At 68.2% G+C, this 12,898-nt stretch overlaps 1 protein-coding gene across 3 annotated transcripts; it reads left to right on the forward strand.

Annotated features, from left to right (window-relative positions):
• The first annotated feature begins 3,093 nt into the window (after nt 1-3,093).
• Nucleotides 3,094-12,323, forward strand: LOC119717868 (phosphatidylinositol 3,4,5-trisphosphate 5-phosphatase 2-like). 3 transcript variants are annotated; one of them, XM_072042952.1, is made up of 26 exons: nt 3,096-3,307; nt 3,441-3,725; nt 4,482-4,545; nt 5,203-5,341; nt 5,438-5,582; nt 5,758-5,898; nt 6,348-6,435; nt 6,685-6,771; nt 6,937-7,234; nt 7,304-7,410; nt 7,659-7,761; nt 8,023-8,219; nt 8,300-8,417; nt 8,496-8,592; nt 8,724-8,862; nt 8,938-9,037; nt 9,258-9,346; nt 9,428-9,509; nt 9,606-9,695; nt 9,780-9,896; nt 9,989-10,077; nt 10,255-10,342; nt 10,447-10,602; nt 10,696-11,276; nt 11,400-11,605; nt 11,713-12,323. In XM_072042952.1, exons 2-26 carry the CDS (start codon nt 3,589-3,591, stop codon nt 11,735-11,737), a joined length of 3,483 nt encoding a protein of 1,160 aa, XP_071899053.1. In that variant the 5' UTR covers nt 3,096-3,307; nt 3,441-3,588; the 3' UTR covers nt 11,738-12,323. The 3 variants fall into 3 exon arrangements, with proteins under 3 accessions (XP_071899051.1, XP_071899052.1, XP_071899053.1); XM_072042950.1 differs by having other exon boundaries at nt 3,094-3,307; nt 8,724-9,037; XM_072042951.1 differs by having other exon boundaries at nt 3,095-3,307; nt 8,724-9,037; nt 11,400-12,323.
• Nucleotides 12,324-12,898: the final 575 nt, after the last annotated feature.

A 12,898-nucleotide genomic window follows, 5' to 3' on the forward strand; every position in this document is an offset into this window, starting at 1 on the left:
CCAACTGCCCCGAATTGCCAAGCCCCCAAAGTGAGCCCAGTGGGGTGGCACCAGAACAGGTAGAGAGAAATCGGGAGGTTTCCAAGGGAAGGAAAACCCAGATTGTGTCCCCCCACCCACACCGGGGGCGGCCCTGTAGGTCCTGTAGGTCCTCACCTTCCCATTGGGGCTCGTCTTCTTGAACACCCTGCGGGGAAAACACACACACGGAGAGGTTGGGACGGCCACGGCGAGCCTGGGGGCAGCTCCACACCCCCCTGGGGCGAGAGGAGCGTCCCCAGGAGCCGCAGCGGGGACATCAGAGCCCCTACAGACACTCACTTTGCTCCATCTGCCATTTTAAGTCGGGTGCCGCGCGGCTCGGACCTGCGGGGAGAAAAAGGGGGAAAGTGGAGGAGGTGAGGAGGGGGAGCAACGGGGCCAGGAAATTCGCTGCCACGACTTAACAAGAGGAAAGTGCTCAGTTGGTCCCGTTGCTCGCAGGAGGGCGAGGAAGCCGCAGGTGAGAGCCCTTCGGCTGCCCCACGAGCCCCGAGCCCGGCGCATCCATCCCCCTGCTCCCAGCCAGCCCGGGGCTGCCTGCCCTTTGCTTGCTCAAGCCCCAGCGTCCAGAATTAAACGGCAAATATCTCGCTGATTTGCGGGGAGATTAGAAGGGATGAGCTCAGCTTCTTAAACTTTAGGCTGCTCGGACATTAGCGGGGCTTAAGGATTTGACGCCCCGGGGCCGTGTGGGCAGAGGCGCTCCTTTACGTAAGCTGGAGAGAGAAAAAGGAACCCGTGGGGAAGGAGCGGGGGAGATGCTGATCCCTGTCCCCATGGGGAAACAAGGGATTAATCCCAAATACAGGGGCTGTGATCCCTTGGGGGGCTGTGGGGTTGCGAAGCTCTGTGGGGTCCCTGGGGCAGCACCACGAGGAGGCGCAAAGGGCCTGGGAGCAGAGCGGTGCTGTGGGGCCCAGGATTTGGGGAAAGGGGGGTGAAAGGCAGGGGAGAGGGGAGCCGGAGCCTCCTCTGCGTGCGCCGAGCCTCACGGAGGGGGGATTGGGGCTCCTCCTGGCTTGGCTCAGCTCTCCTGCACCGCTACGGATGCCTCTGCCCATGCTGAAAATCCATCTGGGGGGATTTTTCAGCCCCGAGCCTCCCTCCTTCCAGCCCTGAGCCTCTCTCCTTCCATCCCCGAGTCCGGCACCCATGTCCCTGCCCCACAGCACCCCACAAAGCAGCCGGGGCCGTGCAGGCAGCACTCACCTGGGCTGGGTGCTGCTCTCCTCCTCTCCTCCTTCTCCCCGGCTGCTCCCTGTCCTGCGGCCTCTTATACCTGCCCCAGCCCTCCCCCAGCTCCCTCCTGGCTGGAGATGAGTCGTGTGTGTGTGGGGGAGAGGTATTTTGGGGCTGGAATCCTATTAATTGATTAACCGGGGAGACGCTCCGCGAGTAAGAGTGGGGCCATCAATACGGCGGCGGCTGGAGCCCCGAGAAAGCAGCTTACGGGGCTTGGCGGGGCTTAGGGGCAGGGTGATGCTGATTGAGGCGGGCAGGGGGAGGGCAGGGGGAGGGCAGGGGTGCCCGCTCCCCCCGGCATCACCCCAGCACCGCTCCCAGCCCACGTGGAGCTGGGGCAGCCCCGGGTTCGGTGGCGGAGGGGAGGGAAGGGGCTGCCTGGTCGATTCGCCCCATGGCCAACGTGCCCACGGGGATGACACCTCCGGCTCTGGGGCCTCCCTAACTCCTAAACCCTGCTGGGGGGACCCCAAAAAATGCCAGTGGGTGAGACCAGCTGGTTTAGGAGATGCTGTGCTCCTGTACCCAGCCTGGCTTTAGGTGCCGGCACGTGCTGAGCGGGGCTGGGACTGGTGATCCCTGTTAATTGCACACAGGAGAGCTGCTTAGCTTGCAGCTTAGCGGGCGCTATTTCTGCCAAGGGCAGGGGACACGTGAACTGCGACCTTCCCGGTGGCAAAGGTCCCGGGCACCCTCCTCCAGCGCGGTGCCCGGGGTCCCGACTGGCCACGTCCATCCCCGCGCTCACCCCGCTGGCTGGGGCACCACGAGGAGGGGAGCCAGCCCTCTGCCTGACCCCGCTGATGCCTTTCTCCCGTTCCCTGGTCACAAAAAGGTTCCATGCCTTGTCCCAGCCTGCCCTCCGGGGCCCCGTGCCACGCTGCGGCGGCGCCGATTCCTGAAAGCCCCTGAGAGCTCCGGGTCTTCCTCCCCTGATCTGGATTAGGGGCCGTGGACGGCGCTAATCCCACCTGCCCCCAAAGCCAGGCGGGGAATTATTGCCGTGCTGTTAAGTAACAGCCAGGGGCAGCGGGGGGACGGGGGCTCTGCCACCACCCTGCCCTGCTCAGGACGTGGCGAGGGATGCAGGCACCAGCTGCCCACAGCCGCCAGCCCAGAATTAACCGGGCTGCACAACTTCTCGGTGGCGCTGGCCACAGGTTCCTCCGTGAGCCCGGGGGATGCCGGCACAAGGGGAAGCCTCGGAGAGGTTTGGGCGCACGGTGGTGGTGGAGCGGCCCCGTGCCGGGGGCTCCTTGCTGCAGGGGGACCTTGCAAACCGCCCTGAGATGTGCAAAGAGAAAAAATGGGGAGAAATGTAAGTGGGTCCCGGTGGCAGATGGTGGCTGCAGCTCGTCTGTAATTAACACTGCAGTGCTAATCACCAGCGCAGCCCAGGGCAGAGCTGCCCAGCACGTGCCGGACCCGCTCAGTGTCTGTGGCAGGAGCAAAGCCTCTCCGTGAGCCCCAGCAGCCCCCGAACCCTCCCCGAGCCCCCACATCCTATTTCCAATCCCCCTGACCCCATTTCGGGATGCCCAGGCTCCCTCGGGTACCCAAAGTGTCTGGAGCCAGCCCCACATGGGCTGCGGCGCCCCCACGTTTTGGGGGGCACCCCCTGAGCCCCTTTCCTGGCGCACAGCCGAGGGAAGGGGCTCGGAGAAAACGGGGAGCGGGGCGGTGGCGGAGCCCCCCCAGCCTCTCCCCGCCGTGCTCGGGGCGCTGGGCCCCGCATGGCCGCCGGCTTCCCCTTGGCAGCGGGGCTGGAGAGGGAGGAGGAGCGAGGAGGCCGGCGGGGAGAGCAGAGCGCAGAGAAGGAGGAAGAGCGCGGGCGGGCGCCGTGGTGCTGAGCGGGGGCACCGGGGCCACCGGGGAGAGGGTGCTGCGTGCCCTGCGCCCTGCCGCTGCCCCGTGGGGCAGGAGCACGGCGGGCACAGCGGGAGGGGGCTCGGGGCTGCACCCCAAAAAACTCCGCTCGCTGCCCCCAGCGCCCTCCGGGAGCCGCAGGAGCCGCGAGGGAGGGGTGAGTGCCGCCGGTGATGTTCGGGGCGCCCGCACGGCCTACGGGGTGGTGGCCCCGGGCTTGGGGTGGCGGCACGGGGTGACCCTGCCGGGGGTCCCTGACGCTCGCCTCTCTGCCCCGCTGCACCCTGCAGGCTGGAGCCCCCGGCATGAGGACCCCCCGGACCCCCAGCATCCCCCCGCAGCCTCCCTGCTCCTGCTGCCCCCTCACCGCCCGGCTGCGGGGCTGATGTGGGGCTGGGACCACCGGGGAGCAGCGGCAGCCTCCTGGCGCCCCGGGGGATGGCAGCGGCCAGCTGGTACCACCGGGACATCAGCCGGGTGGTGGCCGAGGACCTGCTGGCCAAGGCGGGCAGGGACGGCTGCTTCCTGGTGCGGGACAGCGAGTCCGTGGCGGGGGCGTACGCCCTTTGCCTCCTGTGAGTGCCCCCCCTGTGCTCTGCTCTCTGCATCCTTCTGGGGGCTCGTTGGGGAAGGAGCTGACCCCGTCCCCGTGGGGTTTGGTGGGGCTGGGGGTGCTGTGGGGCCCTCAGGGCAGGGTTTTGGGGTGGGGGTGGGAATTATCCCACAGCCAGAGGGATGTGCGCGGGGTGCGGGTGCTGGTTCTGCTTCGCTCAGCTCTCTGACACCGGGATATCGGGGTGGTGCCCAGCTTGGATCAAGGGAAAATCCTGGCAGAAACCCACACCAGGAGCTCCCAGCCCAAACCCAGCCCCCCCAGGGGATGGGGGGCAGCACCCCAAGCCCTTTGGGGCTGCCCACCTTCGGGTGCCCTCCCTGGGCGCACACAGACATCCCCTCTCCGTCCAGCCCCTGCTCTTAACTTCTCCCATGCCAGGATTTCGGCACCCCGAGCCCCAAAACACCGCTGCTGGTCCTCCAGGACCCTCCTGCAGCCCGGGGACGCATCAGTGGGGCCAGGAGATCTGGGCTGCTGTGGCACGGGGCGGTGCCTCTGTGGGTTTGGACGGCTGCCCCCCAGCTCCCCGTGGCTTTTCCTGGCCGGGCGCGAGGTCCAAATTGCAACCACATGGTGCTGGGGATGGATGCGGGGGTGCAGGGCACGCCGGGGGGGTTGGGGTGGCGGGCAGGGCGATGATTTTATGGCCAGAACCAGGAGCTCAGCTCCAAATCCTGCCGAGGGGGCACGGTGCAGACGCTGGGCTCTCCCCCAGGTTCCAGCGGCACGTCCACACCTACCGCATCCTCCCCGACGACGAGGGGCTGCTCTCGGTCCAGGTGGGTGGCGGGGGCTCGCCGGGCACCCTCAGGAAGCAGGTGGGGAGGGTGTGGAAGGCTTTTGGGGGGGGGGGGAAATTTTGCTGCCACCTCCAGCTGCTTCTGCAGGGCGCCCGGCGAGCGGTGCGGTTTGCTCTTTGCACGAGCTGGCTGCAGCGGCAGCACAGGATGTGCGAGCTCTGCACCGAGCCCTTCTGCAGCCCGGCTGGGAACGGTGCTGCCCCGGCAGCCTCGCAGCCTCGCAGCCTGCTGCTGCTGCTGCACCTGGGGCAGCTTTGCAAAATATTTTCCCCTTTCCTGTCGCTGTCACCGTGCCGGTCACAGCAGCCCTGCAGCCCCGCTCGCTGCTGGCCTGGCCCCGTTGTTCCCTCTTGGTGTCCCCGCGTGGTTTCTCCTGGTTCCCGACTTTGCCACCACCCTTCCTGCAGCCCTAAAACAGCCCCGCTCTGCTTCCCAAGGGGATATCCTCATCTCCTCCCCTTCCTTGTCCTGCTGCCCTGCAAGGTTGGCATCCAGCTGGCACCCACCGCTCGGCACGGGCACATTTTGGGGGACAGACCCCAGCCGGCACAGCAACCTCCCTGGGGGTGCCCCCATCCCTCAGATCCCATGGATGGGGGGCACATCCCATGCCACCATCCCCTCTGCCTCCCCCAGACCATCCAGGGCATCCAGGCCAAGTGTTTCCGCACGCTCCCCGACCTGATCGGCGCCTACCAGCAGCCCAACAACGGGCTGGTGACCCCCCTGCTCTACCCCGTGCACCGGCACCGGGACGCGGCCGATGAGGACTCGGGTCAGCGGGGCTGGGGGCTGGGGGCTGGGGGCTGCGGGATTGGGGCTGGGGGCTGCCGGGGGTGCCCGTGCTGAGCTGGGGGTGCTGTGCCCGCAGACGGGGAGGACGGCAGAGGGAACCCTGCAGGCAGCGCGGTCCCCGCCGGGGGGCACGGGGGGAGCACGGGGCTCGGTGCTCCCCATGCCCGGCCCCACATCTCGCAGCAGCTGCAGCTGAGGCTGCAGGAGCAGGTGCACAGCAGGTAACATCGGGACCCTTCCCTCCCGAGGGGTGGGCACGGGGCACGGGGAGAGGAGCAGGGGGTGCTGGTGGTTCCCAAAAAAGTAGGGATTTCGTAAAAGCTGAGCGAGGTGCCCGGGGATGGCAGTGCCCCGAGCTCCGGGCACCGCTGCTCCCAGCCACTGCCTGCCCCACAGCCCGGCCAGCGACTTCATGGGCTTCATGGCCGAGTACCTGAGCCAGCACCTGCAGCTGGACCTGGAGGCGCTGCGCAACGGCCACCTGCAGCTGCGCCACCTCAGCACCGCCCTCGTCACCGCCTGCAGGGCGCTGCACAGGCGAGTGGCACGGGGACAGGACACGGGCACTGCGGGGACACTCGCCTCATCCCCATCCCCATCCCATCCCATCCCCATCCCATCCCATCTCATCCCATCTCATCCCATCCCATCCCCATCCCATCCCCATCCCATCCCCATCCCCATCCCATCCCATCCCATCCCCATCCCATCCCCATCCCGTCCCATCCCCATCCCCATCCCCATCCCCATCCCCATCCCATCCCCATCCCATCCCCATCCCATCCCATCCCCATCCCCATCCCCATCCCCATCCCCATCCCCATCCCCATCCCATCCCCATCCCATCCCCATCCCCATCCCCATCCCATCCCCATCCCCATCCCCATCCCATCCGATCCCCATCCCCATCCCATCCCAATCGCATCCCCATGCCCAGCGGGGCACCGTTCCCACTCCATCTCTCACGCTCCCCCACCTCTCTGCAGTGAGATCGACTTCACGTTGGCGGGGCTGGAGACCCTGGCCAGGGTGTTCGACCCCCCTGCGTCCCCTCGCAGCCCGGCCAGGGAGCAGGTGAGGCCCCGGGGGCTCATCCCGCCTGGGCACGGGGAAGGTTTTTGGGGTGGTTTTAGTGCCCATGGGCACCCAAGGGTGCTGCGTGTGCCTGGCGGGGACACGGGGTGGCTCCCTGCTGGGACAGGCAGGGATGTGTCCCCACTCCTGGTTCAGGATGGGGGGAGCCGGTCCCTGCCCGCCTCGTTGTGCACCTGGAGCCAGCGGGGGGGAGCACGGAGCCCAGCAAGCGCCTGTCCTTCTCCCCAGGGCTTTCTGGCCAGCGATCCCGACCTGGAGCTGCTCCTCAACAAGATCTCTGCCGTCAACCACCTCCTCTCATCGCTGGAGAAGAAGGTGCCTGCTCCCTGCAGGGTGGGGAGCTGGGCACAGCCAGACCTCACAGCCTCTTCCCGCAGCTACAATCCCCTGCTCTGCACTCCCAGTCCCACCATTCCCCCAAACTGGGGGCACCTCAGCCGCCCCCATCCCGTCCCCAGCTCCCTCTCCTCCCGCTACCAGGTGCTGAGGTCCCTGCAGGACACGGTGTCGCGGCACAACCTGGCGCTGCCCAGCCTGGCGGCCCCTCCGCCAGCCACCAAGCCCCTGGCCGTGCAGTCCTTCGAGGTGAGGGCACGGGGTGGTCCCGAAACCAGCGTCGCTCCTGGGTGGGGGCCGCCTCGGGAACCCCTCCTGGTGCCGCAGGTGAAGGTGGGCAAGTCGCAGCGGGCAGCCCTGAGGGTGGACGTGGAGCTGGGCACGGTGACCGTCACCAAGAAGGGCAGCGGGGCGCCGGAGGAGATCATCCCGCAGGATAAAAGTATGGGGTCGGGGGCCGGGGGGCGCGCTCCCCGCGCTGGGGGATCCCCTCCTGACGGCCAGCGTTCAGTCCTGCAGCTGATCAAATACCAGAGCGTGCAGAGCAAGGTGAGGCTGGTGTACGACCGCGACCCGCAGCGCAGCCTGAGCAAGGATTTCGTCTTCCCCAGCGCGCGGGTGAGCACCACCAGCCCTTTTTTCCCCCTTTTTCTCCTCGGAGAGGCCGTTTTGGGAACACCAACCCGTTATTTAGCCACGCAGTGAGCAGGCACTCCCAAGGTCCAGGCCACTCCCGTGAGCCGTCTCTGGCACCTGGGGGTGCCGTCCCCCTGACCCAGCCGCCTTTTAGGGTGCTTTGTTCCCCTACACCTGGCCCCAGCCCCAGGGACCTGAGCCCCCCCATGTGCCCCCCATCTCACCCACAGAAGCGAGAAGCCTTCTGCCAGCTGCTGCAGCTGATGAAGATCCAGCACTCCAACCTGGACGAGCCCGACCTCATCTCGGTCTACGTCGGGACGTGGAACATGGGTAAGGGGCCGAGCTGGTCCTTGGTGTGGGGAGGGGGACGGAGAAGCCCCCAGCCCCCATCCTGGCCATTTTGGGGTTTGCGCTGTTGCTGATGGAGGCGTGGATGCCTGGAGGGCTTCACACCCCAGCACAGGTCTGAGATGTTCATGGATGGACCAAGCGTGATGCGTGCTGACCCCGGGGAGTCCCGGAGACGCACGGGGCAGGGCCCGGGGGTGGCGAGGGGCTCGAGGAAAGTCACCCCCTGCCCCCGTCCCCCAGGCAGCGCCCCGCCGCCGCGCTCCCTCGCCTCCTGGCTGACCTCACGGGGCTTGGGGCGCACGCAGGACGAGACCACCGCCTGCATCCCCCACGACATCTACGTCATCGGCACCCAGGAGAACTCCCTGGGCGACCGCGAGTGGGTCGAGTTCCTGCGCGCCTCCCTCAAGACTCTGATGGCCATCGACTACCGCGTGGTAACGGGCACCCGCTGGGCCCCCCCCAGCCCTAATCCCGCTGTGGGGCGGCCACCTCACCCCCCCCGTGTGCCCCGCAGGTCGCCCTGCAGTGCCTGTGGAGCATCAAGATGGTGGTGCTGGTGAAGCCCGAGCACGAGCGGCGCATCAGCCACGTCCACACCTCCAGCGTCAAAACGGGGATCGCCAACACGCTGGGTACGGAGGGGACCCCACGGAACCGGGGGGCTGCCCCACAGGGCTCCTGGCCCCCCCATGAGCTCGGTGTCCCCGCAGGGAACAAAGGGGCCGTGGGTGTCTCCTTCCTGTTCAACGGGACCTCCTTCGGCTTCGTCAACTGCCACCTGGCCTCCGGCAGTGAGAAGACCCACAGGTGACAGGGGGCTCGGGGTGGCATTTTGGGGTGCCCCGCTGTCCTTGGCCCCAGCTGGCAGGGACGGGGTGCTCCGGGGTGTTTTTTTGGGGGGTTGATGTGCGGCTGCCGTCCCCCCCGGTGCGGCACAGGAGGAACCAGAACTACAGCGACATCCTGCGCTCCCTGGCGCTGGGCGACAAGCGGCTCAGCGCCTTCGACCTCACGCTGCGCTTCACCCACCTCTTCTGGTTCGGGGACCTCAACTACCGCCTGGACATGGACGTGCAGGTGGGTGCCCCCCCCGGGATCCTCCCGGCTGCCCCCGGGGGCCGCCGCTCACCGCTTCGCCCTCCGCCCGCCCAGGACATCCTGAGCCACGTCACCAAGAAGGAGTTTGGCGTCCTGCTGGCCGTCGACCAGCTCACCCTGGAGCGGGAGAAGAACAAGGTGTTCCTGCAGTTCCGTGAGTGCAGGGGGCACGCTGGTGGCACCCAGGGACCCGCTGTCCTGGTGCCCCCTCCGGCACGTGGCGGTGCCTGCACGGCTCTGTGCGAGATGCCAAAAACCTGGGGGATGTCGGTGTGCACCGTGAACCCCCCAGGGCAGCGTCTCCACGGGAGCACAAAGCTTTGGGGACAGCTGGAGGTGCCGTCCCCATGTCCCCTCTGTGTCTCCATCCCCAGGAGAGGGTGACATCTCCTTCCCCCCCACCTACCGGTACGAGCGGGGCTCCCGGGACAGCTACATCTGGCAGAAGTTCAAGACCACGGGGGTGAGTTCCCAAAGCAGCACCCCGGGGGAAAGCAGCCTGAGCCGGGGAGGGGACCCGAGCGGGCTGCTCCTCTCCTCCTAGGTGAGGATCAACGTCCCCTCGTGGTGCGACCGCATCCTCTGGAAGTCGCACCCCGAGACCCACCTGGTCTGCAACTCCTACGGTGAGCGGGACGGGGACAGGGCTGGGGCTGAGCCTGGTGCTGCCCGAGCTGCCCGGGGCTCGGGGACAGTCCCCAAGCGTCCCTGTCCCTCTCCAGGCTGCACCGACGACATCGTCACCAGCGACCACTCGCCCGTCTTCGCCACCTTCGAGGTGGGCGTCACGTCGCAGTTTGTGCCCAAGAGCGGTGAGGACGAGGGGACGGGGTCTGTCCCCATGGGGACCTGGGGACACACCCCGCACCCGCTGAGCCCCCCTGCACCTCCTGCAGCCCCCGGCAGCAGCCCCGAGCCCCTGGCCTGCATCGAGTGGGAGAGCATCGAGGTGATCGTGAAAACCGCCAGCCGCAGCAAGTGCTACATCGAGTTCCACTCCTACTGCCTGGAGGGTGAGGTGACCCCGCAGGGGGGGGTCCCTGGGGTGGGCACGCCGGCACGGGGCTGGAGCTGTGCCCCCCTTTCCCCGGCTCTGTCCCCGCAGAGGCTCAGCGGAGTGGGGAGAACAACTCCCAGAGCTGCGACGTGCCCGGCTTCCTCAGGATGGGCTGGTCGGCCAAGCAGCTGCCCGTGGTACGCCCCGCACCCTGCAGGGTCCTTGAGCATCCTCCTGCCTCCTCGTCCCCATCCCTCTCACCTCACCATGCCCTGGGATGAACCCCGAGGAGCACAGGGGGCTGTCACCGTCCCCGAGGACAGAGCCCAGCCGTGCGCCCTGCCCCACAGCAGCTCCCCTCTCTCCCCATGCAGCTGAACCCCATCCTGTCCGACCTGGAGTACCTGGGGGACCAGCACCTGCTGCTCAGCATCAAGGGCGTGGAGAGCTGCGAGTCCTACGGTGCGTGCATGGGGTGGGGGCACGGGCAGGGAGCTGCTGTGCCTTGGGGGGGGGAGGCTCGCAGGACCCCGGAGCCACCCCGTTAACGCGGGCTGTGCGCGCAGGCGAGTGCTGCATCGCCATGAGGTCGATGATCGGCAGCACGGCGCAGCAGTTCGAGACCTTCCTCTTCCACCGGGGCGAGGAGACGGGCTCCATGCGGGGCTGGATGAAGGTGCGGGTCCCCAAGGAGAGGCACAGCACCCGCGAGAGGCTCTACGGTAAGGCAGCCCCGTGCCACCCTGCTCCTGCCACGCAGTGCCCGTCCCTCCGGCACCCCCCGGGGGCCAGGTGACATTTCTGTGCCCCTGCAGAGTGGATCAGCTTTGAGGAGGAGGACGAAGCTCCGGCAGCGGACACCCCGCCGTGCCCCAAGCCACCTCTCAGGTACCCCCCCGGCTCTGCCTTGCCACGCACCCCATCCCCAGGCCGTGCCGAGCCCTGCCCCGCAGCGCCTCGCAGGAGCCGGCCCCACAGCCTCCCGGAGGCCAGCAGCTACACCAACCCAGCCTACTTCATCTTCGAGGGGCTCCCCACCGCCTGTGGGGTGCCGGCGGAGAGCCCCACGTGGGGGCAACGGCCCCGCAGCCCCCTCAGGGCACGGGTGCCCTCGCCCCGTGGGTTCCTGCTCAGCCCCCCGGGCGCGGGCAGGCAGAAACGCCCCAAATCGGCCATCCTGGAGAGGGATGTGCCAGCGATGGGCGACTGCTCGCTGACGGCGCTGCACATGGCCTCGTGCTTGAGCCAGCTGGAGCGGCTCGCCCCCGAGCGTGCGGGGCACAGCCACAAGGTGCAGCTGCGCCAGACCCACAGCGCCCTGGAGCCGCCCCCCCGGCGCTCCCCGGGGCTGCCGGGGCGCCCCACGGATGCTCGCCAGCACGGCCACCCTGGAGAGGTACCTCCACGGGGAGAGGGGGGGTGTACTTTTGGCTAGCGGGCCACCCATGGGTGCGGGTGGGCACTTTTGGTCCTGCCGTGGTGATGTTGAAGCCTTTCCCTGTTCTCTTTTTCCCCCCAGTGGCCCTGCGACAGGTCCCGCAGCATGGGGCTGGGCCACCTCGGCGTGCAGCAGGGCGAGGAGGGGCTGTGTGCGCACAGCTGGGACGGCCCCGAGTTCTTCAGGTACCCCCCGGCCCCGGAGCTGGCAGTGGGGGGCTCGGAGCAGCCCGGCACCGCTGCCCCCAGGGTCCCTGGCAGGGCCCCGCGCCCTGGGGGGGACGAGAGGTGAGCCTCAGGGCAGGGCGCAGGGGACCGAGGGTGCACCCACCGTGTCCCCAGATCCTCGTGGAGGCCTGGGGGGTCCCCGCTCCTGCTCAGTGGCTTCCCGGCAGGGGATCCCTCTGGCCACGTGTGTAGGGACGGCACCGAGCGGGACCTGCTGGAAGCTGGGGGGCTCAGCCCTGCCCAGCACAACGTCCCCCGTGGCGAGGTGCTTGGGAGCCCCTCGGGGAGCCCGCCTTGAGCCGAGAGCATAGACCCAGAGGTGTGGGACTGGGAATCCCACAGGGGTTTTGTGGCCAGCACCCAGGACTGGACCTCCTGGCCGTGTGCCCGACCTGCCTGGTGTGCCTCGGGACAGCCTCGGGAAGTGCCCGTGGCCATGGGGATGGATGCTCTCCGGCTGTCACCGCGCGTCTCCGGCCTCCCAAAACCTCCCCAAAGCAATGGAAGGACCCTGCTGAGCCCCCCAGCGAGGGGACAGGGGACACGGGGCTAACGGAGGCCGCTCAGGAGGTGGGGACCGCTGGATGCTTTGGACCCGGAGGCCTTGGGCGCCCTCGTGCCTTGGGCGCATCGGCTGCTCCCTCGTCCCGCCGCTCAGCCTGGCTGGGGATCCCTGAGGATTTCTCCTCCAGCGGCTGCTCCCGGGGCTGCGTTGTGGTTTCTGTACGAGCTGCACCTTGCTGCTCCCACCTGCAATAAAGTCTCAGGGTTCGGAGGACTTTGGGGTGCGCGTCGGTGTGCACAGCCAGGGGCGCGCGCTGCCCCCACAGAGCACGGGGAGCGCCGGCACCCGGCTGGGGTGCTGGGATGGGCCCAGTTTTGGGGACACCATGCCCAGAGATGGCCCCAGGTTTGGGGACACTATGCCCAGGCTGGCCTCAAGGTGGCAGTGGCCACCTTTGTCCCCAGGAGAGCCCTGCAGGTCTGGGGTGCCGGGCAGGGTCAGCACCCCAGGGGGCAAGGGCGATGCTGGGACCCCCACAGCTGGGGCTGGATGGGGCAGCCTGTGGGGCTGGGGGCTGCTGAGGTCCCCAAGGGATGGGGGCCGTGGTCCCCAGGGGTGAGGGACTGTGCTCTGAAGGGCAAGGTCCCCGTGGGAGAAGGGCCGTGGTCCCCAAGGGTGAGGGGCTGAGGTCCCCAGGGGTGACGGACCACGGCCACCAGAGGAGAGGGTCCCCATAACGAAGGGTCCTTCGCCCCCATGGGTGAAGGGCTGTGTCCCCACGGGGGGAGGCACACGTATCCCATATCTCTGGGGCTGCCACGGGGGCTGCAGCCAGCCCGAAACCTACA

Source organism: Anas platyrhynchos, chromosome 10, assembly GCF_047663525.1.
Source record: "Anas platyrhynchos isolate ZD024472 breed Pekin duck chromosome 10, IASCAAS_PekinDuck_T2T, whole genome shotgun sequence".
NCBI classification, from domain to species: Eukaryota; Metazoa; Chordata; class Aves; order Anseriformes; family Anatidae; genus Anas; species Anas platyrhynchos.

Bases quoted from the DNA above. Each gene is read 5' to 3' on its own strand.
- LOC119717868 (XM_072042950.1), top strand. From the start codon at position 3,589: ATGGCAGCGGCCAGCTGGTACCACCGGGACATCAGCCGGGTGGTGGCC. The intron at 9,038-9,257 runs GTGAGTGCAGGG...CTCCATCCCCAG, and splicing joins CAAGGTGTTCCTGCAGTTCC to GAGAGGGTGACATCTCCTTC. The intron at 11,277-11,399 runs GTACCTCCACGG...TTTTCCCCCCAG, and splicing joins AGCACGGCCACCCTGGAGAG to TGGCCCTGCGACAGGTCCCG.